The 26,243-nt window shown below is 50.9% G+C and overlaps 7 protein-coding genes across 7 annotated transcripts; 1 reads left to right on the plus strand and 6 right to left on the minus strand.

Annotated features, from left to right (window-relative positions):
* Positions 1 to 2,085: 2,085 nt before the first annotated feature.
* Positions 2,086 to 2,763, minus strand: AA0111_g8061 (hypothetical protein; the record flags this gene model as incomplete). Its single annotated transcript, XM_028654467.1, has 2 exons — positions 2,086 to 2,575; positions 2,693 to 2,763. 2 exons carry the CDS (start codon positions 2,761 to 2,763, stop codon positions 2,086 to 2,088), a joined length of 561 nt encoding a protein of 186 aa, XP_028504432.1.
* A 1,494-nt stretch (positions 2,764 to 4,257) lies between these two features.
* On the minus strand, positions 4,258 to 5,626 carry AA0111_g8062 (hypothetical protein; the record flags this gene model as incomplete). The annotated part of the gene is made up of 2 exons (XM_028654468.1): positions 4,258 to 4,383; positions 4,433 to 5,626. 2 exons carry the CDS (start codon positions 5,624 to 5,626, stop codon positions 4,258 to 4,260), a joined length of 1,320 nt encoding a protein of 439 aa, XP_028504433.1.
* Positions 5,627 to 6,529: 903 nt separating this feature from the next.
* On the minus strand, positions 6,530 to 10,315 carry AA0111_g8063 (hypothetical protein; the record flags this gene model as incomplete). Its single annotated transcript, XM_028654469.1, has 3 exons — positions 6,530 to 6,537; positions 6,594 to 9,988; positions 10,053 to 10,315. 3 exons carry the CDS (start codon positions 10,313 to 10,315, stop codon positions 6,530 to 6,532), a joined length of 3,666 nt encoding a protein of 1,221 aa, XP_028504434.1.
* Positions 10,316 to 10,969: 654 nt separating this feature from the next.
* On the minus strand, positions 10,970 to 14,786 carry AA0111_g8064 (hypothetical protein; the record flags this gene model as incomplete). The annotated part of the gene is made up of 3 exons (XM_028654470.1): positions 10,970 to 11,039; positions 11,090 to 13,878; positions 13,923 to 14,786. 3 exons carry the CDS (start codon positions 14,784 to 14,786, stop codon positions 10,970 to 10,972), a joined length of 3,723 nt encoding a protein of 1,240 aa, XP_028504428.1.
* Positions 14,787 to 15,177: 391 nt separating this feature from the next.
* AA0111_g8065 (Pre-mRNA-splicing factor) lies at positions 15,178 to 16,731 on the minus strand (the record flags this gene model as incomplete). Its single annotated transcript, XM_028654471.1, has 2 exons — positions 15,178 to 16,101; positions 16,156 to 16,731. 2 exons carry the CDS (start codon positions 16,729 to 16,731, stop codon positions 15,178 to 15,180), a joined length of 1,500 nt encoding a protein of 499 aa, XP_028504429.1.
* Positions 16,732 to 19,384: 2,653 nt separating this feature from the next.
* On the plus strand, positions 19,385 to 20,044 carry AA0111_g8066 (hypothetical protein; the record flags this gene model as incomplete). Its single annotated transcript, XM_028654472.1, has 2 exons — positions 19,385 to 19,465; positions 19,517 to 20,044. The coding sequence occupies 2 exons, from the start codon at positions 19,385 to 19,387 to the stop codon at positions 20,042 to 20,044; spliced, it is 609 nt and encodes a 202-aa protein (XP_028504430.1).
* A 4,922-nt stretch (positions 20,045 to 24,966) lies between these two features.
* On the minus strand, positions 24,967 to 26,027 carry AA0111_g8067 (hypothetical protein; the record flags this gene model as incomplete). The annotated part of the gene is made up of 2 exons (XM_028654473.1): positions 24,967 to 25,908; positions 25,956 to 26,027. 2 exons carry the CDS (start codon positions 26,025 to 26,027, stop codon positions 24,967 to 24,969), a joined length of 1,014 nt encoding a protein of 337 aa, XP_028504286.1.
* Positions 26,028 to 26,243: the final 216 nt, after the last annotated feature.

Below are 26,243 nucleotides of genomic sequence, written 5' to 3' on the forward strand. Positions count from 1 at the left end.
ATCTCTTACAAACTTACTTCCAACTGCTCTTAAACATCGCTGCAAACCTCCTTTGAGATGGCAACTATCTGCGAGTTGTCCGGCAATTCTGATATGTACGGTCTTGGAATTCGAATCGGATCCTACCTTCAATGGCTATCTTTGCTTATAGCTGCCTGTTACGTCCCGAGCGAACTACCGTGTCTGCGGACGTCAAACGCCTTCTTCACATCAGCAACTTTCATCGGTCTTGTCGTTGAGACTGCTCTCAATGACATCGAAATCACTGAGATATACATCACGATGTTATTGGTATTTGGCTCTCAATACATTTGGCTGACCGCAATGCTCTGGGACGTGTTCATCCCTTCCGAACCCGAATTGAAATCAAGCAGGAGGTCACGGTTTTCTTCAAGCTTGTGGCACTGGTTTTCCTTCGGGCTCGTCCAAGTTGCCCAGATTGGCTTCCAAATGTGGTTTTGGATATTCAAAGTTGCAAAATTCGCAAGAAGAGAAAACACATGCCAGCGATTTGGGTTCGGCTTTTACAAATTCGGATTGACCAGCGATGGCTTCCGCACCTTCAACATCATCCTGAAGACGGCTTTGCTAGTCCTGACAATTGTCTTGTTCGCTCTGTCTCCCGGATTCCTTTGGATGAATGCTAGATTGAAGAGGGAAATAAACCGAGAGTATGACTCCCCAACATTCTCTGGAATTGTGCTAACTGGCTGCACAGTCGTGCCTCAAGGCAGCGAAAGAATTGGAGGGTTCCCTTTATGGCGTTTCAAATCGCATCAGTCACCATTGTGATTCTTGCAATTGAGTTGACTATATCATGGAATAGGATTCAAGACGTGGACTGCGCTAAAACCATCGGCCAGTTTATTCCACTAGCAATTAGCGTCGCTGGTGTTGTACAGCTTCTTGCAAGTATAGATGGCAGACCAACACAGGACGACGATGAGGTGCAGAGTACGGCCGAACAAGCGAGTGAGAAAGGACCACAGGTTACTATCATACCCTTGACTGAAGACATGTAACAGTTTTCATCGTAAGGAGGGATCTTAGATAGCTTATAAGTAGAATTACCATCGCAAGAAGTGGTGTCATCATACTGTGCCCGTCTGGTGTCATTGTCTTGGAAGGTCTCTGTCGGGAAAGTCTGCGCATTATATGCCACACGTCCTTCATGTCATTGATGAGATATAGCAGGCTTGCAGTGTACCGTGGGTAGATTGAGACACGATTAGAGGTAAGTGAGATAAGAAAATGCTGAGCCATTGACAGGTAATAAACAGTTTGACTCCATATAGAAAAGACAGCTACAGGAACCGAGTATCTTACTGAGCTTGTTACATTGGTGATATGTAGCAGAAAGAGGCTTGCCAGTGTAACACCTGTTCGTGTGGGAGTTTTAGCAAGGATCGTACACTTTGAGACTCGGTCTTGCCAAACGTAGCGTTCTCAAAATCTAGTCATTGTTGAATGAACGTTAAAAAAGGTCTAGAACATGTCTTGTCTTCCGGGGAGATGTTTCTATTTTCGGAGCTTGTTGACGTCGGTTCACTCAACACAGTCCTGTTGTGGGTCAGTGGAAGGGATCCGGCGTGGGTCTAGGTTCAGCTCAACACGAGCAGGACGCGTGTTGCTTACGCCTCCTCACGGACCTGGGAGAACGTTACTTAAGTACAGTGTTTCAGCCATCACTTTATCACGTTCATTCCTAGCTACCAACCTCGTTGTTTACAGCGTCGACTGATTAAATATTAAGCTATTTACAACTATCTACCACCACCAACACCAAACTCGCTCGCTCGAACGACAAACCAGCAAACCAGGATGCAGTAGCATTACTGCCAGAGCCATCACATGAAGATCCATCAATCCGCCCGTTCAGTTTCCTCCCCTCATCAAATTCAAAAAAGTCAAAAAGGTATATTGCGAATCGTTGCCCAGAAGAATAACAGCATCGCGTCGTAAAGAAACGTTATAGTGAAGACGAGCAACAGGCTACTGCAAGACGCATGCCTTCAAATGAACTCATGACATCTTGGAGCAGCCTGATGCTACGAACGTAGAAAGCAGGAGTAGACAAGAGTATGTCTACAGAGCGAGCATACCAAGAACGAGAGCAGCACCAAGACCGGCGCCGACAGAGAGCCTGGAGGCCGCGCCTTCGAACGGAGGAGGCGGGGTGGAAGAAGCAGTGTCACTGGGACTCAGTGTTACACTGATGCTAGCACCTCCAGTAGCGCTCATGGTAGGCTTGACCATGGTGCTGTTCATTCCAGTTGGGTATGGCGTAATTTTAGCGCTAGAGCTCTCTACCGCACTGCTGCTCTTCACGACGTACGCGCTAGAAGATGGCGTAGGAGTCGGTGTTGGCGTAGCTTGAACGGCAGCAGGGTAGATTTGAGGCAAGAGGCTCTGAACGTCCGTTGGGAGCGCTTGGTACCAAGTTGGTGTGTTGCCAGCGGAGAGAGACGATGCCATCTCAGCCGCGAATGCAGAGGACGATGCGAGCGCGTATGCTAAGCTATCCGATGGGATCGCCTGAGCGAGGACCATGAGAACGGATTGCTGAACGTCGGGCCTGCATTACCAGCATGTTAGCAAGGATCTAGAGGTGATTATCGCGGGTGAGCCGCGTCGTAGTCGCGTTGCGGATGAGATCAGGCAGATGGGGATGTGGATTGTGGAGATGTCTTACGCAACAGCATCCTGAGCCCTCGCGCCCATGGCAAGCGCACCCAACGCCATCATCATAGTGTTTGCCTTCATCTTGACTGTCGTTTCGTGTTGAATATCGTAATTACAATGAGTGTGATAGTCCCGCGTGTGACGTGTGGCTTAGAACAACGGACCGACGTTTATGAAAGAATGTGGAGAAAGCTGACGATGACGGGCAGCAACAGCAAACGCAGGGTCGCAAAAAAGTAATGAGCGTAGAGGTTTGGAGAGCGATGCGGCGAGAAGAGATGAGAAGGGAGAATCCCCGGCAGTATTTGAAACTGGGGCCCGACTCAGGAACTCACGATGGTTTGCTCGCCTCAGGCCCTTTGAGGGGGGCATGGCGGCTAACGGAAGGTGGAAAAATAAGATTACAACACCAATCTTGTGACAAGGCTGCGGGCGAACAAATAGCCATTGGAATTGGAATTGACGCGCAAGCGAAAGTGATTCGTCGATCGGGTTCGCTCCTTTATGCTGTGATGTTTCTGGTTGGATGGGCGTTTAGATGCGCGACGTTTGATTGTTCGTTCTTCTGCCCGTTTGTCACCCACTCCACAACTTCAAACACTCAACATCGTCGGCCATCGTGATGCGCGATATCCTCACCGCAATGCGATGGCGGATGGCGGCGCTCAGAGCCATGGGCCTCATCTCCTTGAAGCGCGGAGAAGCTCCTTTAGCAGGCCAATGAGGAATGTGAGCCATGTCGCTAGCGGCAGGGTCAAATTTCCACTTTTTAAACAAGACAGGGGGTTCTGCGAGCCGTCTCCAGGGCAGCCCACATAGCCTCAACCCGAGTGATGCAGGGACGGGTGAGCTGCATATGTTATACTTTGCAGCCTCGTTTTGTCGCTTGAGTAGCTTGAGCTGCGTCACAAGTGCGCTCGCGATGCTACAGCGCGTGAGTGCCTTCTATCATACTGTGCCCCCAGATCCAGTGGGTAGAGACGATGCTCCACAAAGTCAATAGCTCCCTCGCGATATTCCATGGTGGATGATTGGCGAACTGAAAACCGACAAGCGACACTGCACATCGCAATTACCCCGGCAACTCGGCAGTGTTGCCCAGATGGAAGAACACCAAGCGCCTTCTGCTCTTCCTCCATCAAGACATCGCGAACTTGGCCATCGCATTGATCAGCACGCGAAATCTCGTTTATAACGGCGTGTGTTCTTTTGGGTGATTACACCGTCGAATAACGGCAAATGGCCAGGAAGAAGACGAGAAGACATGTTGTCGGCGGTGTGGGTGATAAAGGAGCGGGCCTCGCTATCTCACATTATTACGTACTACTGTTGCTTATCCAAAAACCTTCTGGCCAACCTGACATGTGCTGCGACGACAATACAGCCATTCACGGGAGAACTGCGAGACGAGAGTACAGTCCACAGCAAACTGGTCCGTTAGAGGTAACTACATCGCATCAGATGATATTGCCAAAGAGCTTGGACGAGCGCGATTGAGATCTACAGCATCCGTCTACACAGTAAACCTCACGATTGAGGCTGACGGGATTCACAAAAGCGTCAAACGATTCCATCTCAAATCTCCATCTCCATTGCGCGCGACACTCCCGCGACAGCGGTATGGCTCTGACCACCAACACGCTCGCCACACTCGGGACAACGCGCCACCTCCATAGGCATGCCGCACTCTCCGATTGCGAACTGCGTTGTGTTAGAACGTACTTTGTGAGAGTGAAAAGCATTAACTTACAGGATGTCCGTTGACACATTTGTACCAGTGTCCAGAGTGAGTTGCGATACCGCCGCGTCCGCTGACCATAGCCTTTTTGATAGACTCCAGCTCCTCCTTCGATACCGTTTCATAGAACTCTTTGCTCAGCATCGTCGATGCAGCGGCGATAGCTTGGCGCAAATCATCACGACCGCCGAAGGGATGCTCACAGAGCCCGTCTGCCTTCGCCAACAGATCCTTTGCGACGTTACGGTAGTTGACAGCTTTGGCGCGATCGTCGTTTTGACCAGCCTGGGCACTACCGAAAGCCTGAGCAGCTCGTGCGTAGTGGAGTGTTGCCTCAACTGCAAGTTTGGGCAGACTCTCACAGATAGAATCACCGATGAGTTTTTCGGCGTCTTTGAGGAACCGATGCGTTTCGACGAGCGGCGCACCCCCTGAAAACCGAAGGGGCAGTTCACTCCGAAGATTTTTCCGGGTCACGGCACGCATGATCTCAAAGTTGTCTTCAAGCACCAAGCAGCGAACTTTGATCTCCAGCAGTCTACCTCCAAGAACGATACGTTGGTCACGATCGCGCTTGGCGGACGTTTTTGAAGAATCGATCATCAACTTTGCGAGCTCGGCATGCAATGAGCCGTCCTGCGATATACTACGAAGAGTTGCTTCGTGCAGCTTGTAGGTCGGTTGATGTCGAATGTTCATCCGACGTTGGAACGCTTTTACTGCATTCAACAGGTTGACAGCGTCTCCGGAACGGTTCCTGATCTCGTCGTTGATGGACTGCATGGTAAACTCGTGAGCCGCTTCGCCACGTAATTGGATAATTTCGGCCGGAACAACACCCTTTTGCGACGCTTCAAGCTCTTTTCGGACGTCTTCAAGCTGGCCTTGTAGTTGCTGCAGTTCCTGTTGACCGTTTACAATGAAGCGTTTAGACATCTCATCGATGACAGCTCGATTAATGAGTCGGTTGTACCGCTGAGTGACGAATTGCTTGATAGGCTCTCGACAATTTGGACATTGTGGAATCGATGCGGAAAGCTCGGCATTCTCAACGAGCCCGGTATAGAGACCTGTGGATGCGTCGAGACTGTACACATCTTTGAGGCCGACAAGTCCATCCAGTGTTTCAGTCGTGAAGAAATGTCCGCAACCAAGAACGACTATAGGCGAGTCATTCAAGTCGACATCAGCGTATGGCAACATCATGATCATGTCCGGCTGCTCTTCACGTTTCATGCCACACTCTTGACAGTAGTCCTCAGGGCATACTTCACCGCAGATGCTCGGACATTGATGACCGCATAGAAGGAGCTTTGTACAACGTTGGTCGCAGGGCAAGCGACTGCACGGAGCCGAACAGGGCATCTTGCAGTCGCCTTGATGCTCACATGACCAAACACACGGCTCGACGCACGGCGCACAAGGCTCATGGCACCTCTGCGGGCATCTAGTGTGCTTGCAACGTACCTAGATGGAGTCAGAATACACTTTGGGGATAGATAGATGTCACTCACCTCACATGGCGCTTGACACAGACCGCAATCTGTACCATCGTGGCATAGGCGATTGCAATCGTGATTGCAAGTTCCATGCTTTCTCCCGCATGTCTTCGTGCAGGCTGCGTGCTTGACGACCGGTTGGTTGTACATATCTTTAGTGTTGCACTGACCGCAAGTTCCAGGGCATGGATGGCCGCAAGACAGAGGCGCACTGCATAGAGTGGGGCACTTGAAATCTTGCCCGGAAACATCGTTTGAGCATTTTACGATCACATCGTGCCCACAGCCAGGTATGGGCTTCGAGACCTTGACGTCGCATGATATACTGGACATGTTTCGGGTACGGTGACAGGCGACACCATGCTTGACATGACCGCATGGAAGTTCTACGTTATCGAGTGGGACCATACACTTTCCACAAGACTCTCCGCACGTGGCTTTCTGGCATGCGTGACCACAAGGCTGATGTCGGCGCTGGCATGGCTGCTCGCACAGGAAGACTGCATGCATCGCTTCCGAGTGGCATCGGGCCCCGCATTGATGACCACAATCGAGACGATCGGCGCATGCTTCCCTGCAACCCCCTTCAGGGCTTAGCCTATGGAAGTCCTCAGGTTGCTGTACTTCAGCGTCCGTATCGGGATGCCTTGGACAGGACAGAACCAGGGCCTTACCCACCGAGTCGGTCGCACGTAGCATGCCAATGACCCTCTGCCACATCTCGACGCTAGAGTATGTGTCTGCGTTACCGATGAGATACATGCCATGCTGAGCGCGACTCAACAAGACATTGATACGGTTTGTCGTCTTGAGAAATCCGACGTTCTGCCTCTCGTTGCTTCGAACAAGGGAGACGATGATAATTTTGGCCTCTTCGCCTTGGAAGTTGTCAACCGTAGCAATTCTCAATAGCTCTGATAGCTGTTTCTTCTCTAACGGCTTGCCTTGATGACTCTCATGATCGGGTGTCGCAACGTCCGGACTGCTGTCACTGTCCACTGCAAAACCATCCCTCTCGAGCGCTTCTTTGTCGCGATCGCTGAGACAAATCTCAAAATCGCTGCGCATAGCAGCTCGCAGTTTCTGAAGCTGGCCAGTATAGGGTGTTAGTACCGCGATATCATCTGGCTTGTAAACACCTTGTCGAACGACATGCCGGACTAGTGCATGCACCATCTTGACTTCCCACAAATTGGATTTGGACTTGGTGTTGTGTACATCGCTACCCTTTTCGTTCTCTAGGTTGGTATGATCAAGCCAGAAGACGTTATGGCGCAACCCGACAACGTCAGGCAGCTCAATGGTAGATGCATGATCCTTGAGTTTGTCGTATATGGTCTCGCGAATTAGCGAGGATATTTGCGGGCGCATACGACGTTGTACGTTCAGCTGAGCAACGGGCATAAGAGGCCGCCCAGGCTCACCGACTGAGAGTCGTTCGAACTGACTCCTGTCAAGCGCATGGAGCTTTCCTCGGTCGCTTTCGAGCGACAAGTCGCGGAAATTGCTGACTGAAGGCCGGAGTTGTTGGTGATCACCAATCTGGATCAGGTGCTCAACATCAGGAAGAAGCGCAGAAATCATGTGGCTCTCCATGACCTCTCCCGCCTCCTCGCAGATGATAACCTTACACTTCACCTGCTGGAGCAATGAAATGCGCTTTGCCAACCCAGAGGTCGTGACGCCGATGACATCTGAATCCTCTAGTAGTCGACGATTGAGCTCTTCGTGGATGTTGCTCAATTCGCGTTGCGTCTTGGTAGCATCGTTGACAATCTCAAAAAGCTCGCTAACCTTGTTGTTTTGAGCCTCAGAAACCCAATGAGCGATCAGTGCGCTCCTCTCATGAACTGACAGGGAGAACACATTTCCAGTAGCTCTCTGTATGACTTGTCGTAAGACCTCCGGGGATAGTACTGGACGATGGTGTGTTTCAATGCCTGCAATCCATACATCGAATGGGTGACGGCCAGCCGTCTGGAAGCCTTGATCATCGACGCGACGGAACTGGTTGTAGATTCTTGGGTATTCCTCGTGGATATGGGCTTTGAGATTTTGCCACTGCGCACGCTTTGACAAGCCGCGAAGACCAGCAAAGGTCTTTCCAGCCTCACTCTCATTCTCTTCCAGGTTCCTGTAACTCATAGCCGCCATGTACTTCTCGGATTTAGTTTTGGTCTCCTGTTCGCCAATGGTGCGAAGGTTGTGGTTGGAAAGCTTCTTCGACTTACTCATGCCTCCGACACGAATGAGCTTTTTCACACCGATGTCTAGTAGGTGTTCCAGAAACTGGTCCAAGGCATGGTTCGTATAGCATACGATAAGTATGGGCCCAAGGTCCTTCTTCTTCTTCTTGATATCCAGCAGTATTCTCATGATCTGGAGACCCAAATAGCTCTTTCCTGTACCTGGAGGTCCTTGAATGAACGCAAATTCGCGGGTCAACGCAGCAACTAATGCGCGACACTGTCCGCGATCCAGCTGTGTCTTGGTCTCAAGCTTGTCAAGGAGCGCCTCGTCGTCGCACGATGAGGTCGGTTCGATCGAAAATGGCTCGCCGTTCTTGTCCTTCATGAGCGTTGTGGCTGGGAACCGAAAGCCAGAGGTGCGCGCATAGAGAGGTGGAGGAATCTTCTGAATTCCACGTGCCCCTTGGGTACCACTGTGTTTGTCTGGAACAATCCATTGCCGGAAGGGCAGACGGTTCAGCCTATGCATAGCCTGTAGGCTCTCTAAAGTGGGTGCAAATGTCGCCGGCATGACCTTCGGAAATTCCAGCAAGAGGCCGCGGGTCACTCCAATGTTTGCGCGCATGAGCATTTTGACTGTTGCTCGGTCTTGAGTCACCAAACTCGTCGTGACGTAAGCCATCTGGTGATGGTGTGTGAGGCTATACTCCTGCTTGGGATTCGTGGTCTTGTCTGAGACAGTGAGGAAGATGTGTTGAACGACATTATCTTGGATCCAGATGAATGACAGGAGTGACCCGTCATCGAATCGTCGCGACTCCTCCCACCACTTCACCTTCTGATCGGCATTCTTCTTTCGAACTATTGCAGGCTGTGAGAATTCCATCTGAGCCTGCAGACCCTTTCGCTTATTGAGTGTGACATAGGAGACACGGGCGTTGGTATACTGATTGGCGCGCATGTCTCCAAGATTGGCATAGGACAGCGCATTAGGGTCTTGAGACACTGCATGCATGATACCAGCCAAAGAACCTTTCAGTTCACCAAAGATGTCGTGACGTAGTAGCCGGAAGTAAGTGTCGATGTGGCGTTGTACGGGGTCTTCAAGGAAATGCGGTTGATCTGGATCCGTATATGGCAGAAACTCTTTCTCATCGGTCATGATCTCATCACGAGTTGGAAAGAGTACCAGGTCACCGATGTCCTTTTTGTCGTTATCGAAGCGGCCCGAAGGAACTACCAGATCTCTTGGATAGAAAGACCTCTGGCCACTAGAATCGTCGTGGTCGCCAATGTCATCATCATCTACACTATCAGCTAGCAATCCTTGCGCACGTGCTACCAGGGCTCGAATATCGTTGAGGCGGTTGATAGTCCGTGCCGAAACATCTGGAGAGCCCTTGCAAGTATCGCTTGCAGTCTGGATTGAGTCCACGAGCGGTATGATATCGTCGTTGAAACGTGCTCTTCGCTCCCGCCTCAACAACTCGAATAGCGCCATTGCCATTGCCAGAAGCGTTGTTTGACGATCCTCCGTAGACAATGCAGAGGAAACAGCTGTTTTAACTGCTAAGAGAGCTTTGGAAACCCGCTGCAGATATTGAACCGCCGTACGTCCGGCGACCCCGCCGAAGAGGTTATAGATCGATCCGACATGTGTGTCGACCGCAAGACAACGTAGGAGCGATGAGTGCGTAATCGTGAGGAGGAAATTACGAGCGTTGCCAAGGAAGGTACCGTAGTCTGAGCCAGCAACCGTCGTGCGTAGAATGGCGAGAATGTGGCGATGACCGCTCTCGTCATCCGAATCATCGAGATCTTGCGGGAGCTGTTGGCGCCAGTCTCTATCTCCGTTTTCGAGTATGCCCAATGCACCTTCCCTAAAGTTTTGGTGTAGGAAGTCAGTGCGTGTCTCATGTGAAGTTCGTAGAATGAAGTACTTACCAAAGGCGCCGCATAGTTGTCGGATCAGTCTCAGCCTCACCAAGACGGCGCTTCCAGGAGCTGTATGACTTTCGGGCCTCTCTCTGCTCGTCCGTCTCTTTTACTCTAAAAGGCTTTGACTCATGCTGTGGGTTGCCATCGTGGTTGCTGAACGAGTTGCCGCCACGACCGCGACCGCGACCGCGACCAGAACCTCTACCTCCTCGCCAGCCTCGTTCCCCTCGTCCGCCACGTGAACCGCGTCCACCGCCGCGTCCAGACATAGTGAGTCTTTTGAAGTGTGAGTTTGAGTGTAAGTTACGAAACAATGTGTTGCAGCAAAGATTGTGTTGTTGGCGACTCTTGCTGGGAAGGAGCAACTCTTCAGCGTTTGTGTTGACGCTAGCCGAAAAGCCCTTCGTGCTGTGATGAGAGGTGAAGGTGAGGTATCGAATTCCTTTTATCTGCGGTGGAATAGCGGGCACCAGTCAATGGCGAACAAACATGCGTGCATACGGCGTATGCATGCGGGCGCGTACACCAGCCAATTCTGGTGTTCCAGCTTTTCAGCCTCGCCGGCGCGTACATGTATCGATTCCAGGATTCCAGCTCCTCAGCCTCGCGACATATCTAGGCAGAACCTCTACGCATGATAAACAGAACTGCTTTGGGCAACATGTTATCTGCCTTTGTGCCTATCCTCATGCCTGAGGTATCCCTATTCTGGGAGGCCGCCACTATGACGTAACGAAAGCAAGAAGAAGAAAGAACGAGTGGTCGTAATTACCAACAGAGGATGAGAACCAGCATGAAAATAGAGATGTGGATTTGAGACAAAACATAAACATGATACGGATAGATCCAAGACTCCACAGTAATACTCCACTGTGACGCCTACGCAGAACGCCAGCTATGCAACACTACCATATCCCTGAACATTACTTCGTACTAACATCCGGAAACAAAACCTGGATCATCTCGTCTAGCAGTGTGAAAGCAATATGCGTACTGCATCTTGTTAGCTGTACTCAATACACTAAACTCACTTGTAAACTTACTTCAGCCTTGTATTATTAATAGTCCCCTCAATCTTCTTCGCCGCCAACTGCGCATTCTGCCTCCCCACCACACTACTCGCCAACTCAGGCACAAGTGTACTGAGAACCTCGCTCGCCGCTTTCCTACTCCCCTCTTTGTCCTTGCTGGTCCTCTCAACGCCCGCTTTCATCCTGCCATTGGGCCACATGCTATCCTTCAACGTATCAATGTACTTGACGATGTTGTTTTCAGACAGCAGGTTGTCAAAAGACTCGCGGACTTTGCGTTCGATGGTGCCGCCGAGAAGCTGGTGGAGGACTACAACGACGGCGCGACCTCGAAGCCAGTTGTTCTCGCGGTTTAGCTCAAAGGTCTCAAGGAAGATGTCGCAGATTGGTTTTACGAAAGGCTCGAGCTCTTTGTTTTCGAAGGCGAGGAGCTCTGCCTCTGCCTCTGCGTCGTTGTTGGGTTCGCCGGCGACGAGAACACCGGACGAAGAGAGGTTGCCAGGTTGGGCTGTTGCGCCGTTTGTATTCGCGAGCTGGGTGGTAGCGGCTGATATGAGGTTTTGACCTGCGACAGACAGTTGATCGAGTACAGGTATATTGCCCAGGAATTCTTCCATGCCATCTGCGACCGAGTTGTAGATGCGAGTCACAAAGTCGTTGGAGTTAGGATTTTGGTTTCTTAACGCATCGGCAGGACTGATCGCCGCCTGAGAAAGGAAGGCGCGTAGTTCACGACTGCGGCACACAGCTGGGATGAGTAGAAGCTCCCTCAGGTACTTCTCAAGACCTAGCCGTCTCTTGTGTAGGAAATCTTTTTGAAGCTTAAGCATCATCTGCCGGCGCGGGAACTCTAGATTTCGAACTTGGGGAAATTTCACTCGAAGCCTTTTGTTCAGTTCGTGGAACTCGCTATACCGCCGTGAGACGACCCAAGTAGCGGCAGGCATCTGATCACCAGCACGTCGTCGGACTTCGATGACATACATAGCGTACTCCTTACCATCTTCTTCAGTACCGACCATGATAGATTGAATGAATACAGTGGCTCGTCCATACAAGCTGTTATCGCTCTCTTGGACAATGTACTGCTGACGTTGTAGCTCCTTCCTCTGTATCTCTCGCTGGAGACTGGCTTTCGATTTTCGTAAGATCCTCAGTTCGGCAGCGTTATTTGTCAACTCCGCCTTCGATGTAAGAGAGTCAACGATAGACTCTTGCGATACAAGACGCTCGATATCTGCAGTAAGTGCATCGATAGCTTCGGCAAGACCCAGATCTCCAGGTGCTGCCTCATGTATCTCTTCCTCATCGGCTTTGCTTCTTGGTAAGGGGTCATCGATCTCGTCTTCCAGAAATCTCTCCTCATCGCCAAAGATATCATCATCAAAGACTCCACGCGTTCTGGGCTCTCCAACTAGACCCAGTGATGCTATACTTGGCTTGAGGTCTTCCTTGCTTTGATGTGATTGTCCTTGAGGACGCGGGGACGACACTCGTTGTATGTCGGCGGATCCACGCATTGAGACATTGTCTATTGGCGACTTTAGACTTGGCTCGTAGAAGATAGATCCTTCAGGCTCATCCATGATGTCAATAATAGCAGCTTGCATGGCGTCGACCACCTGCGTGTTGTTACCATTGGTGCGACCATGGCCAAAGTCGGAGTTGAGGCTTGCGGTCGAGTGTGCAAGAGGGTCGGAGTCGTAGTCGTCGTCAAACAGAGGCGTGCGTGCAGATGATGGCGTCTGTACATCTAGAGAGCGTCGTGCGGGCGGTTCGACGTTCTTGACATTTCCTTGGCTCTTCAGATCTGATGATGATGCAACAGCTCGACGCAGGTCTCCATGCGGGATCTGCAACGCACTCCTCTGCCGTGACTGGGTCCGGACCATAGCAGGCGCCGCCGTGGACGAGTTGTCAAGGGTTTGCGCTACAGTCCTGGTATTAACGGTGCTATTCTGAGCGTTTGCTGCCTCGTCCATAGCTAGCCACTTGTAGTACAGATTAGATTTCTTGAATCTTCGAAAATAGGGTTCCTGTAACTGGTCGTATGCTGCCGTCTGCGCACGCAATAACGAACGCCTCGCATTATGATATTGCTGCGGTGTTGCCTTCCGTCCAGCTTTGAGAAACTCTGAAACCGCCTGGCGTGCTTCAGGTAGTATCTTCAGCTCCGGTTTTGACAGGTAACCATCGTGAATCTGCGCAAGATCTGCACGATCAGACTCTGTCCAGGCAGGAAGCGCGCCTATATAGTCCGGCGCTTCTTCAGTCTCTACCTCCAGTGGATTGCGGAAGCCATCTACCACAATCCAGAATTGTACCAGCCTCATCAGGTCTGCTTGATCCATGAACTCCATAAAGCAAGACAGGCCCGAGGCATCGTACAGTACTTCGCGCAGAGACGCGTTTGCGAACTTGGACGAGGTACGTTTGTGCTTCGGCTTCTCCTGTTCGGCAACTTTTGCTCGAACTGAGCCACCAGCGCTGAGGTTGGCGACCTTTGTATCCAGAATTTGCCGCGCTGTTTCTAGGCGCCGAAGGTACACAGGGTCTTGACCCTCTACCATTGAGTCCTTCCGTAGTTGACTTGACACCTCGCTGCGAAATCGTCTGGCATCTGCAAGGGTATTGGTTTGCCGGATGGCTCGTATGAAACGTTCGAATCGTCGCTCGTTATCACCGGGCGCAAGTTTCGGGAATTGAACATTCTTGAGGTTTTTCGGTGACGGCGGAGCGTGCTCGTCGAGGGCAGCTCGAATCTTGCGAACAGTCTTCCTTTCTTGGATCAAAGATTTTCCCTGCCATGTTAGCTACGTCCTACTACGAGCGGGTAGACTCTTACATAGCCCTCCATAAGCTGGTTCCACATGTCTGGGTCAGCAAGCATCTGCATCACAGGAAACAAGACTGCGCAGGCTACAAGCTCTTTGATCAGTACATTGACGGCAGGACTGGTGGACATGTTCGCAGGTATGATCGTGGGCAGTAATCGCGCGACGATGCTTCGTAGATGTTGCTGCTGTATAGGCTTGGTATTCGAATATGCCAGCGAAGCCGCCGGATGCAACCGACCCTCCTTGTATTTGGCTGCAATGGCCAGGTCAAGCTCCTCAGAATCCGTGATATCCCGTGACAGCTTGCGTCCACGAACTATGCGCTCTGCCTCATACGATGCTCGCAAGTGGTCCGTGATAAGAGGTATCATGCGTGATACAACTGTCTCGACCATATCCACTGCCAGTATGCGCTCTCGCACTTCGCCCATTGAAGCCCGTATCGCCCGGTCCACCTCGTTGACGAATGTTGGGCTTTTGCTTATACTGCCATACCAGCTCTTCACAAAGTCGCGCAGTATCAGCCCAATCAGCACGTCAATGCTGTCTGATATCATGAAGGACGCGGGGTATAGTGGCTCCATCATGTACGTGTTCCTCAGGTTCATGGCCTCCCTCTCAGCTTTCCACCTGTCTGGCGCAACGAAGGCGACATGGCGCGGCCCGTAGTCGACCTTTCCGCCGCTTCGCACGTCTCTGTCCCAGGCAATCGTAAAGGTGAGCCATGCTAGCAGCGCAAGCGTCGCGACCACTCCGGCGATAAAGGCGTAGGGTAGGTAGTGTAGCTTCGGCTGCCAATGAGTCAGGTACCCCCAGGCGATGAAGATGGCGATAGCGGCGAAGACCAGATCTCTGCGCTTCACGGGGGCCATAATCGTGCGGGTGCCGCCCGTTTCTGCATCTTGAGCGGGATGGTTGGGAGTGCGGGAGGCTTGGTGTTCTTTGGACAACCCACTTTCAAGCTTAGACCACTGACGTATCCCGCGTATTCCGTATTCACATGCATCAGGCTGGGCACACTTGCTACTGTACAGCTTTATATTGGTCTGGACAAGCCTGAGGTGAAAGTTACTTGTTTAACTATCTGTATCATGTCGAGTCTTCGTATGCGCTATCGATGACCGTAGAAATGATTGCGCTCTCCGTGCTTGGTATAACCTCCTATGCAAACAATGCCATGATCCCAATAATGTTACATTCTTGACGCCAATCCAACTCCGAACACTATGCACAGGCTGCTCCGTCTCTTCAAGGCAATCTACTCTAGAACTTCCGCCTTCCGAGTGTCGGCTTCCAGTCGAGTGGATGTGTCTCTTCAGTCGCGTTCTCGTCCTGCTTCCAAATCTTGATTGACTTGTCCGACTCTCCAGTGATGAGACGCAGACCAGTCTTGTCAAACGTCGAGCACATGACACCTGCTTCCGCTTCAAGAGAACCCGGTTGCGCAATGCTTTCTGTGTGCTGGAAGCGGTGACCTGTCTTCCAGTCGTAGAATGAGGCCTCACCATTGTCGCTACCAGCGAACATGATGTTGTCCTCGTTGACAGAGAGTGTATTGATGATGCTGTTGACGGGCGAGAAGTTCTGCATAAAGTTGCCTTCCGGACACAGCCATTGCTTCGCTGATTGCGCAGATCCAGAGGCAAATGTGAATTCTGTTGGATGTGTGGCAAGAGAGCGAACAGACTTTTTGTGGTGGGTAAGTACCGTACGCGTCTTTCCTGCGACAAGATCCCAGAGTCGTATGGTGCTGTCCATGCTTCCGGAAATAACCTGGGGTTCGGCTTCTTGACATTGGATTGAGGAAATGGTTCCCTTGTGGCCTCCAAGGACGTGGATGTTGCTGCGTGATCGCATGTCCCAAACGCGGACTACACCGTCGCGTCCTCCTGTGCAGAGCACATCTACGGTCGGATGGAGCGAAAGCGAGTAGACTCCGCTCAAGTGGCCATGGTAATGTCTGATGACCTTATTGGTCTCGAGATCCCAGCACTTGACCATCTTGTCTTCTCCGCAAGAGAAAAGGTATGGGTGTCTTGGGCTCACTGCGAGCCCTCTAACTGCCGAAATGTGTCCTGTCAATGTAATTTTCAGTTGACCACTGGCCAGATCCCAAAGTTTGATCGTCCTGTCTGCGGCACCCGTAGCGAACCATTGGTTTCCAGGCTCCATTGCCACTGATCGCACCTATACAAAGTCAGTCGCTGCCGCTATTGCGCACGATCTTATGGTGTTGCTTACCCATCCCATATGTCCGCTGATGACCGTCTTAACCTTCCAGGGCGCATGCCAGTCAGGCTTCGCTTGGCGAACCACATCCTTCCTCACCAGCGCGCTGGACGTCTGGTCTCTGTTTGGCGTAGGTCCTTGGGCATTTGGCGCGGCGCCCTTTCCTCCAGCCCTCACTGCTAACTGCATTGACTGCGCGTCGCGCGCCTTGTCTGCCTTCTCCGCGACACCATCAATCATCCTCTGCATCTTAGGGTCCGATGCCTTCTCTTCGGCATTCTGCGCCTTGATCTTCTTGCGCCGTTCGGCCGCCGTGGATGCTGCGCTGGCCATTTTCGCGGCCAGTGCAGGTGGGAGCTCGCGTACATGCTCATATTCGTTGCGAATGCGCGATGCGACGCTGGCCTGTTCTGCGGCGGCTAAGGGTGCTGGTGTTGTCGGGTGTATCGAAAAACTGCCATTAGAGGCGTGGTCTAGTGCGGCGGGAGACGCAAAGTCGGCGGCAAATATCTCTCGTGTGCGCTTCGAAGAGGTTCTGATAAGCTGCTCCGCCGTGCTTTGAGGTCGCGAAGCTGCGGTCTCGGCCATGATGACGACGTGATGTGGAGGTGGGAGGTTTACTGAGCTAGCGTAAGCTGTGGTGGTTCGCGACTGCAGTGACGTTCACAAGAGAAACTTACGTGTTGATGTGTTGGGTGATACCAGAGGCCAACAGCTGGTCGTCGACTCTCCATCGCGAACATTGATGATGGAAGTTTCACTAGCGCGCCTGCCTGACCAAGCCGAGCTAACACCGAGGAATATCTTATCTGATCTTCAGGCTGCTACCTTCCAAGGCTGTTCAGCCTCGCAGTCGACTTGAGCACGACATATCTTGCTATCTTCACACCATTCCTGAATTTCTTATATTATGCGACGTGATCTTCTTGCAATCTTCACTGCATCGAATTGCTTACATATCTTCTAGTCTTGCGGCTACCGTCGATCTACTTCGCTGCTTGTTGCATGGTCCCGCTTTATCCCACCTGAGACTCTCAAATCCGGAATACATGTATATTTGGTTGTTCCTCGAAAGACGGCGTTCGACTTGGTTGCAATCATGCCAAAACGACCAGTGTCAGTTACTGCGCGAATCGGCAATGAGACCATAATCCAACCCACGAAACAGGATGGACACACATGACTTGTGCGGATCCACCGTCGCAAAAGCCTCTGCTGGTGAACGCATCAAACCAGAGTCTGTTGCATCCATTGAAGCGCAAGCTCTAAAAAAAAAGACGATGGTTTGCGGAAATGGTTGCGTACAACGTCAGCGTATCGCACAATAGCATCACTCTCAACCGTACCGTCTGCTCGTAGTCACAGCTTGATCTTCAACCAACTCTAACCTCTCGAAATGTAAGGATCGAAAGGTAGCATTCCATGATGGGCGCAGGATCCGTGCGATACACATCTCGACCAGAGGAAGAGCCCGGAATGTTGGGAGCTCAATGAGGTTATATGGCCGGTAACCTTGTACGTAAGAGAGCTGGTGAGCGATCTCACATGGGTGCCAACATCGGACCTCCCAATATCTGCGGTGGTTAAACGGTCCAATACAAGGCGCTCGCATGTACACACCACATTTCGAGACCTGCAGGGGGGATACGAGGCTCCGCGCCGCAATATCGCAGAGCCACGGCGCGGAGCTCACATGTCAGATGTTGTTAACGGTATGCGTGGCGTTCACCGAAAAAAATGTTTAGACAAACATCACCGTGGTCATGCAATGCATCGCGAAAGCATCAACACGACCCATCTACGTCCGTTGCTACTACGATGCTTGTTTCCCCAGATCTCCCGGGTTCTCCGCTTTACAGCTCATGGCCCCAACTCACCAGGATTGCGCAAAAGCAGTGAACGGGCGCAAATACAAGCACATGCTGCCGAGGAACTTGAAGCCAGAGCCAGACCGAGCCGCCAGATCCTTCCAGAGGAGGAAGCTGCCTCCGCGTAATATGACGCAGGAACGGCCAGACCCTTGCTCTTCAACAACAAGGTCGTAATGGTCGCATGACAGCACTGTACGCGTAGAGACATGCACCACCTTACAGCACCGCGCCTGAACATATACAAGACGACTCTTTCGGAGAATGGATTCTGTAGAAACATGCAGGCACAGTAAGGCCGCCAGCCTCACGCCACCCGATCTTGACTCTCCGAGAATTTTACAGCGATGGTTGTTCGGATGGCGCATCCGTTCAACGAGTGGGCCAGGTTCCTGGCGACTTTCTGCGCGACTAAATGGGGGAGCTTAGCCAGAAAGCCGTGCATGGATTGTCCCGGACGTATGGCCGAGAAGGGTCGAAATTTTGCGGGGTTGTAACAACGGATTCAGCGCCAGCTATCGATTTTGTGTCGCCTTTTGCCTGCCGCCACCCATAGGTCACAGTGCCCATATTCGAGAAGGAACATCGTTGTCAAACATCTTCCCAAGCCAGTAAAGTACGTCCTCGTTCGTTCTGCGTGCTGACATGTGTACCTTCCAAGACTGCCCCGGATTTTTGCGCTTCGCACCAACTCCGAAAGCGGTTAAATGAGAACGGCCAGCTCCGTCACTGGCTGCAGGTTGCCCAATGAGCAAAAGCTTCTAGTGTCTTGGCGCCTTAACAGGTTCTTCCCCCGTCCCTTGCCTGGAGTCGCCGTCGCCCCAGTGCCAATGCTCAACAATGACATCCAATCGACACACCAATGGCTTTTTACATGAGGCATCTGCACTACATACTCCCTGCAATTTCTATTCAATACGTCAAAAAACTTTATACTCGAGCTACGCGGATAATATCTCCTTTGTTCCAACCTTCATGAATCAAGACCACTTGTTCGGCGAGACGCGGCGCGCTTCGTTCCGTGGCAATGGCAAGCAATAGACTTTCCCATCGTCAGTCCAGTCTCGATCAGCCGCAGCTAGCAGTTGGTAGTCTGGGGTAGCGTCATCGAGCTCTACCACATTGAGCAATACCTCCAGGGGCTGCACGCAGATCTCGAATGGGGCGAACAAGATGCCCTTTGCGGTATCCACTTGGGTGCTACTGTGCTAGCTTGTTTCCCACCGGGACATGGGAGGCCTCGAGACGCGGTTGATATAAAGAGCTTGCGACAGTTCGCTCCTCGTTTTTCTGCAAGCTTCACTGTCGTTATACACATACCAAAGAACTCTCACTACACCGATCACTGTATCAACACCAGAACTTCCGTCAAAATGAAGACCTTCACCATCGCTACCATCGTCGCTCTGGCCTCCGTTGGCGCCGCTCAGCTTGACAACATCCCGTCTTGCGCTGTATGTTGTCAGAAACTTTTCATGGGTGTCATGTAAACTAACAGTGCACAGCTCAACTGCTTCGTCGGTCCCCTCACCAGCGACGGCTGCTCCTCTCTTACCGACTTCGCATGCCACTGCAAGAAGGGTGCTCAGCTCCTGTCCCAGGTTCAGCCCTGTGTTCAGGGTGCCTGCGGTCCTTCCGACCAGGCCGCCGCCATCGCCGCTGTTGAGTCCACCTGCTCTGCTGCTGGTGTTCCCATCAGCATCCCTGATGCCAGCGCTCCCGCTGCCAGCTCTGCTGTAGCCTCCGCTACATCTGCTGCCGCCTCAGCCGCCTCCTCCATGGCTTCCTCCATGGCCTCTGAGGCATCCTCCGTCCTCTCCGAGGCCTCTTCCGCTGTCGCATCGGCTGCCTCCTCCATGTCATCCGAGATGTCCATGTCCGAGTCCATGTCCATGACCGCTACCCCTACCGCCAGCGGCAGCATGAGCATGACCCCCTCTGCCTCCGTGTCTGAGTTCACCGGTGGTGCCGCTCAGGCCACCCAGGCTGTCGGTATCCTCGGTGCCGCCGCCCTTGCCATGTTCGCTTTGTAGATACCCTTACGCTCTGGATGGTTGCATGAACCATCGACTGATTAATCATGGTTGGGATTTAATGGCATGATGTTGGGACGGAATGATGGAAACTTTGTAACATTACCCCAAAAACGATAATGCGATATCTAATACCCTCAACCTCGCTGTTTCTTTCCTTTCCTCCGAACTTCTTCACTCATCAATCGTCTGGCTCAGGGTATCGGCTGCTTCCTTTCTGATATGTTGCAACTAATTCGACAGCTTAGTGACGTCAGGTGAAACGAGTATGGTGTTGTACAGATGAGCAGGCATGGATGATAACTATCTCACTGAAATGGATGTTTCTCGTGTTATGTCATTACGACAACATTATCGAATGCGTTACCCGTGTTAGCGCGCAAGTTCCAGAAATTCAAAATCGGACAAGTAATTAGGGGTGTGATAGCTGCAGCTGTAAAAGCAAAGGGTTCGGTCACAGTTGCTGTAGCTGTGAACTCATCCGTACATCTAACGTTTTCTGGTCGAATTTACTTCCACAGATGTACCGCTTGGATAGAATGGATCGATAAACCAGGCGTCAGTCAAGAAGCGTCGATGATTCGACGGATAGACGCTTGGAGTAGGAGTCGTTGTCTGTTCGAGCTCATGGAAATTTGGCAGTCGACTATAACCCTGTAAACTTGCTGCTTTCCTGCGCTGACGCATGCTCATCCCTTGAACCTTTTTAGCCTCCTTGCAAAGCGTGTTGAGCATGAACAAGAAGTTGGTCTTGGATTCATCCGCGGGTTTTCCTTAGGGAGTTAGTTGAACATGATTGCCTCTGGAATCGTGATTCTCACCATAAGCGTTGTAAAATGTGAGAGTAAGAATCTCTTCTGTCGTCGATTCATAACCATTTTCGGATACTGGCCAACGGAAAGTGGCACCGTAGTTAGTTGTGATGTCCATCCCGGGATTTTGTGGGTTGACTGTCCCGTTTCATCAGCGGTATACAGTGTCACTATCTCACGATGCTACACGTACGCTGACATTCATACGGTACTGAAGTTGAAAGAACAGAATAGTATACACGATTTCTGCTACCGTCTTGGGTGATTGCGATGGTGAGAGAGCCCTGGCCTACTTCTCGAGGCTCGGTAGCCTGCGATCCCCGTCGACAGAATCGAAGACTGGAAAGTTCACTCCAAATACGTTAGTGAAGCTTTGCAGATATACATAAGGAATAACCTCACATGGATGCTTCGTAAGTATTTAAGTATGCCGGCGGTGTCCACGAACTTCCTGAAGTTGGAAAGGGAGGCTTTGCCTTCTGCGGGCGTTTCTGCTCGCCTGGCCGTTCGCTGTGTTTTGTGTTGTCAGCGAATGTTATGAATGAACATATCGGTTGTACCCACCGTGAGGTGTCGCGCTGATACCATATACCAACTGCCTTTTCAATCAGACTTTTCTTTGTCTTTCGTGATTGAACGCTTATTTGGGAGGCCGAATCCCAAGGTGTAATCGTCTTCGCGTTCGATTGGATTATTTTTGAGGGATATTGATTTCCCACCTGTGTCAATATGTCATCAATCTCTCGTGCCGAATTCCGAATAGTTATCGCATTACTACTCCAGACTGTCAGTCGTATTTGGACATCTATCGAACGATATCGCATACCTGGTCAGAGACGTCTGAGCTATTAGCAGCACATGCAAGTGTGCTTTCAGATGCGCTAGCAAAACCTCTGAATCATCCTTCTCAAATGGCCACATTACCTTCTTCCTGAAGCTCAATATGACCACACCACGCTGGGAAGAGAGCTTTGTGTTTAGGCCATCAATGATCGATTTGATTTTGCCAAGGACTAGGTTCATTGGGTCGGCCCAAACAGTGTAGGATTTGGAAGAGGGTGGTGAAACCTTAAGACTAGTCTCGAGAGCTTTGAGAACAGCTTCTGTCGCATGTAATTGATCAGCTATGAGTTGCGTCTCTTTCGACACGTTCGAGACACTTCTGAGGTATACCCCAGTGGATCCAAAGGCTTTCAGTATCGATCCGATACCTGCTATCATAGAAATGACATCCGCCATGACGCGAGCTAAGGAGAGTAGATTTAAGTGATGTTCAAAATATGTGTATAAGAAGCAATTCAGTTCTTGCCAGGATGCGGCGAAGTATTATACGGCATCGATAACTGCATTCCGCGTTCTTGCTTTTACTGCTCTTTGCAAAGAAATCGCGAACGTACATGGGCTGAGACATTGAGCGCGTTTGGTGGAGGCCTATTGGTTGCCATCAACAGCAGAGCCTCGCACAGCCAAACTCTATGAAGCCCCCGAGGCAGTCATGCAGTTCTTTTTACCGGAATGAGACAAAGCTGACCAATAGATACCTTTGTCCATCTCAATCAGGTACAGGGCTGTATGAGCTGTGCCGCTACGGACGCCACAATCTTGAAATGAGGCTATGTGCTGGAAAGTTGTGGGAAGTCCAGTAGGTACGTTTTCTAGAGTCTCGGATGAAGCATATGTGAAACTGAGAATATGCGACAAAGAAACTCATGACTTTGTAACACAGACGAGGTTTGCGAGGAGGAGAATACATGGGTAGCTAAAGAGGTAGGAACACTCGGGCCCGATGCCCCGTCGCGCTTGCATCATCCGATGAGCCCTAAAGTCAGCCGCCCCGCACTTGCAGCCTCGAACAGCTCGGCACAACAAACCATACTGTTTGCAACGGCAATAGCTTGAGCAGGCTTGGTTGATCACACTATCTCATTTCGAATTCTCAGATTCCTTACCTACATAGATAGGTGAAAACAGGTGTATGCCGGTCACAGCTTCCGAGCCCATACATCCATTGATCAGTAAATTAGATCATCAGGTAGTATATCGATTGCCATTGGAAGCTTTCTAGTCTAGTCACTATACTAATTCCTTGTTCTATAGAACTCCATATACGTTCCACTTTTATGATATCTGGCTAAGTCGTCTCCTCTCCTGTGCGCACGCCAATAGCATATCACCTATGTGATGATTGAGACCTTGCCCCATCATACCAGCTGTATGGTGCACAGCCCTGTCTTCCGTATATGGTTAGCACTGGCTTAGGACGTCATACACGTAATGAGACTTGTCGACTCTCAACGAAAGGTGGGCTTAACCTTTACTAAAACTTCAGCCTGACCAGAAGTTGCTGCCTACCCACCCAAACTACCTCCGTTCCGCGTCCACAATCTCAACATTCACTCTCATGGCGTCGCATGGTCCACAAGCAAGTGCCAGGCAACAGGATCCTGGTAATGACAACTTTGGACATACCCAGTTGGATACAACGCGCAACTCAATACGCCTGTTGAGGATACTGCCTGATCTCTCCAGCAAGGGTCTCATACAATGCAAGATATGGCACACCACTACCGACGCCGAATACACCTGCTTGTCGTATGTCTGGGGCACTGAGCTGAACCAACAAATAATTTGTATAAATGGAAAAAGATTCTCCTGCCGTAAAAATCTTTGGGACTTCCTTGGTGTGGCTCGCATCAATCATGCCGGCGATTTGAAAGCCGTATGGATTGACGCATTCTGTATCGATCAAGACAACGTCACCGAGAGAAATCATCAAGTTAGCCAGATGGGTGACATTTACGCCCGGGCAACTAATGTTATCGCTTGGTTGGGACGCGATCAAGGAGCTGTCGAGTTCTTTATCTTCTTGAAACGCCTTGCAGCAGAACAACTTCATTCCGAGAAAGATGCCCGTCGAATATGGTTCCGTGAAGGAACCAAAAGTCTGAAACGTAGCTATCTGAGTTTTGAGTCAAATGAGTACTGGACACGGGCCTGGATTACACAGGAAATTCTTCAACCACAAGAACTTTCGATTCTGGTGAACGATACACAAATTCGCCGACCAGAATTCAAAGCTTTGGTAGTTCTGTTACCAACACTGCAGTTGACCGTCTCTAGGCCTGAGAGCAGGGCGTTTGATGAATTCTTCAGGAAAGCGGATCGATGTTTCGAGATCTATCTCCGTGCAATGGCTGGGCATGGCCTGTGTTACCGAAGGGAAGCTAGGTGTTTTGAACCACTTAAAAAGAGGCTTCTTGACCTGCTCTTCTACCTTGGATCCCGGAAGTGTCAACACACACGCGATCGAGTGTACTCACTTCTTGCAATCGCAGAAGACGCTGCTCATCTCCGAGTAAGCTATGGAATATCAGAGCATTCGTTTATCTTGTTACTTCTGCATTGTTACAACCCTTCCATGTGCCTATGCTCCCTCGCACGGCTTTCGGATGTGCTTGACTGCGTAGGGCCTTTCACCAACTCAGCACCGCAGGCTTTGTGTGTTCAGTTTGCTCTGAAAGCTACCGAGCCGTATGTCAGAGAAGCGTCTAAGATCTTCGAGAGGCTCGTGCAATGCGAATGTTGGCATGATGTACCATTTGACGTTGACCAAGAGCTCGTGTTTTGTCTAATCGAAATATGTGGGTTTATTTTGAATGAAGGTCACCTCGTCATTCCGAAGAATATGAAAACGAGCCGGAACGGAACAATATCTACAGTGAAACTCGTCACTCGAGATTGGGAGCCGAGTTCGGGGCATCCATCAGTCCATGTATACCCTGTGGATATATTGTATTTTGGGCCTGAGGTGGAATCGGCAGATGGTTCGAATTTCGGGCTCATAGAGCCACTTTCCTATCTGATTGTTCTTCCTTTCGAATCTTTGGTCGAAATATCCCAGAAAATGGTACACCCTACAAGGCCTCAGTGCAATAAGCCGGAGGACTTGCAGGGCGGTTTCAATTTTGTGCTCAAAAGCGGTTTTGATGCGAGTAGGTTAGGTCGAAGGGTCATGGCCAAGTGAAACCATGTAAATTTCAGAAGTTATAGACAATGGCAAGTAACCAAAACGCTGAGGGTTAAGTGCTGAGCGAGCAATAAGAAGCTATCTCAATGAGATAGGGCTATCTCGCCATTCTCTCCCATGTGCACGCCGATAGCGGTATACTGGTCCAAGTCTTCAACAGGAAGAGACAACGACTTGTTGTCTAAAGGTTCATAATCGCCCCCTCCGTTGCGAAAATACATTCGACTGTACAGCATCTTGGTGAATTGCCCGAAATTCCCCTTCATGACTGCAGCAAAACCATCTTTCCAACGTTCCTCGGAAGATTCATGCGTAATATTCCAGTCTTCGTCCGACGTTCTGGTCACTCGCTTGACAGACTCAAACATCTCCATCTGGCTCAGTCGAAAACTCGAGATGTAGACGGGGCGACTACTAAACTGTGATAGAGTAGGCGACTTGTCCGATTCGTCTTCAGGAAGTTGTTTGAGGCTGAATAGATTCGCAACTGCTCGAGCACACTGAGCCCAGGTGCTGACGTTGAAAGGAACATCGCCCTTGTCGAACACGATGAAAGAACGCTTCGCGAAGTCAAAGCCAAAGCGATCTAAACCGCCACCGAGACTGAATTCGTACCAGAAGTTGCATACGAGTCGGATGTTTCCGCTCACGCCGAGAGTTTGAATCTCAGCATGGATGGCCTCACCAGAAGATGAGAGCATAGAATCATCGCACAGTTTTTTGTTGGCTGCATCGTGACCAAACCAGTTGGGCATGACATACGCAACGCCAGCCTTGGCCGCGGCACGCACAAGCTTGCTTACGGCGTCTCGTGGTGCCATAATTGCCATAGTGATGATCAGTACTTGCTGGCCGCGGAGAGCATCAACAAGGGCATCCAAGTCATCTCCGCCGTAATCCACACGCTCAATACGCACACCTTCCGGTAAGCTGTTGGTACTGTTGGTGCGCGTGATGGCTGTCACTGTGTGTTTACGCGTCTTCAACAACGCTTCCGTCAAGTGCTTTCCAAATTGTCCCCCAGCCTGACACGTCAATAAGAGAAACACGGCAGTTATGCAGGAGGACTTACCCCTACAATAGCCACCTTCTCAATGCGATTGATGAAACCTTGCGGCTGATCTCTGGCGTATGCTATCGCCATATTGGACAGGAATTGGTATTGCAAGTCACCTGTGTTCGATTGCAGGACCCGATGCTCGTGCTCCTTGATCCTCAGGCTTCGTGACGATAGTTCGGGCGAAGTGACAAGTAATTGGCGCGTATAGCTTCAGGATACTGAATCTCAAGCTGAGGATTGAGCGAGGTGATAGTGTAACTGCTGGTTAGTTACACAGCACGCTGCTCAGCTTTAGATCAT

Source organism: Alternaria arborescens, assembly GCF_004154835.1.
Source record: "Alternaria arborescens strain FERA 675 chromosome Unknown contig_19, whole genome shotgun sequence".
Classification (NCBI taxonomy): Eukaryota; Fungi; Ascomycota; class Dothideomycetes; order Pleosporales; family Pleosporaceae; genus Alternaria; species Alternaria arborescens.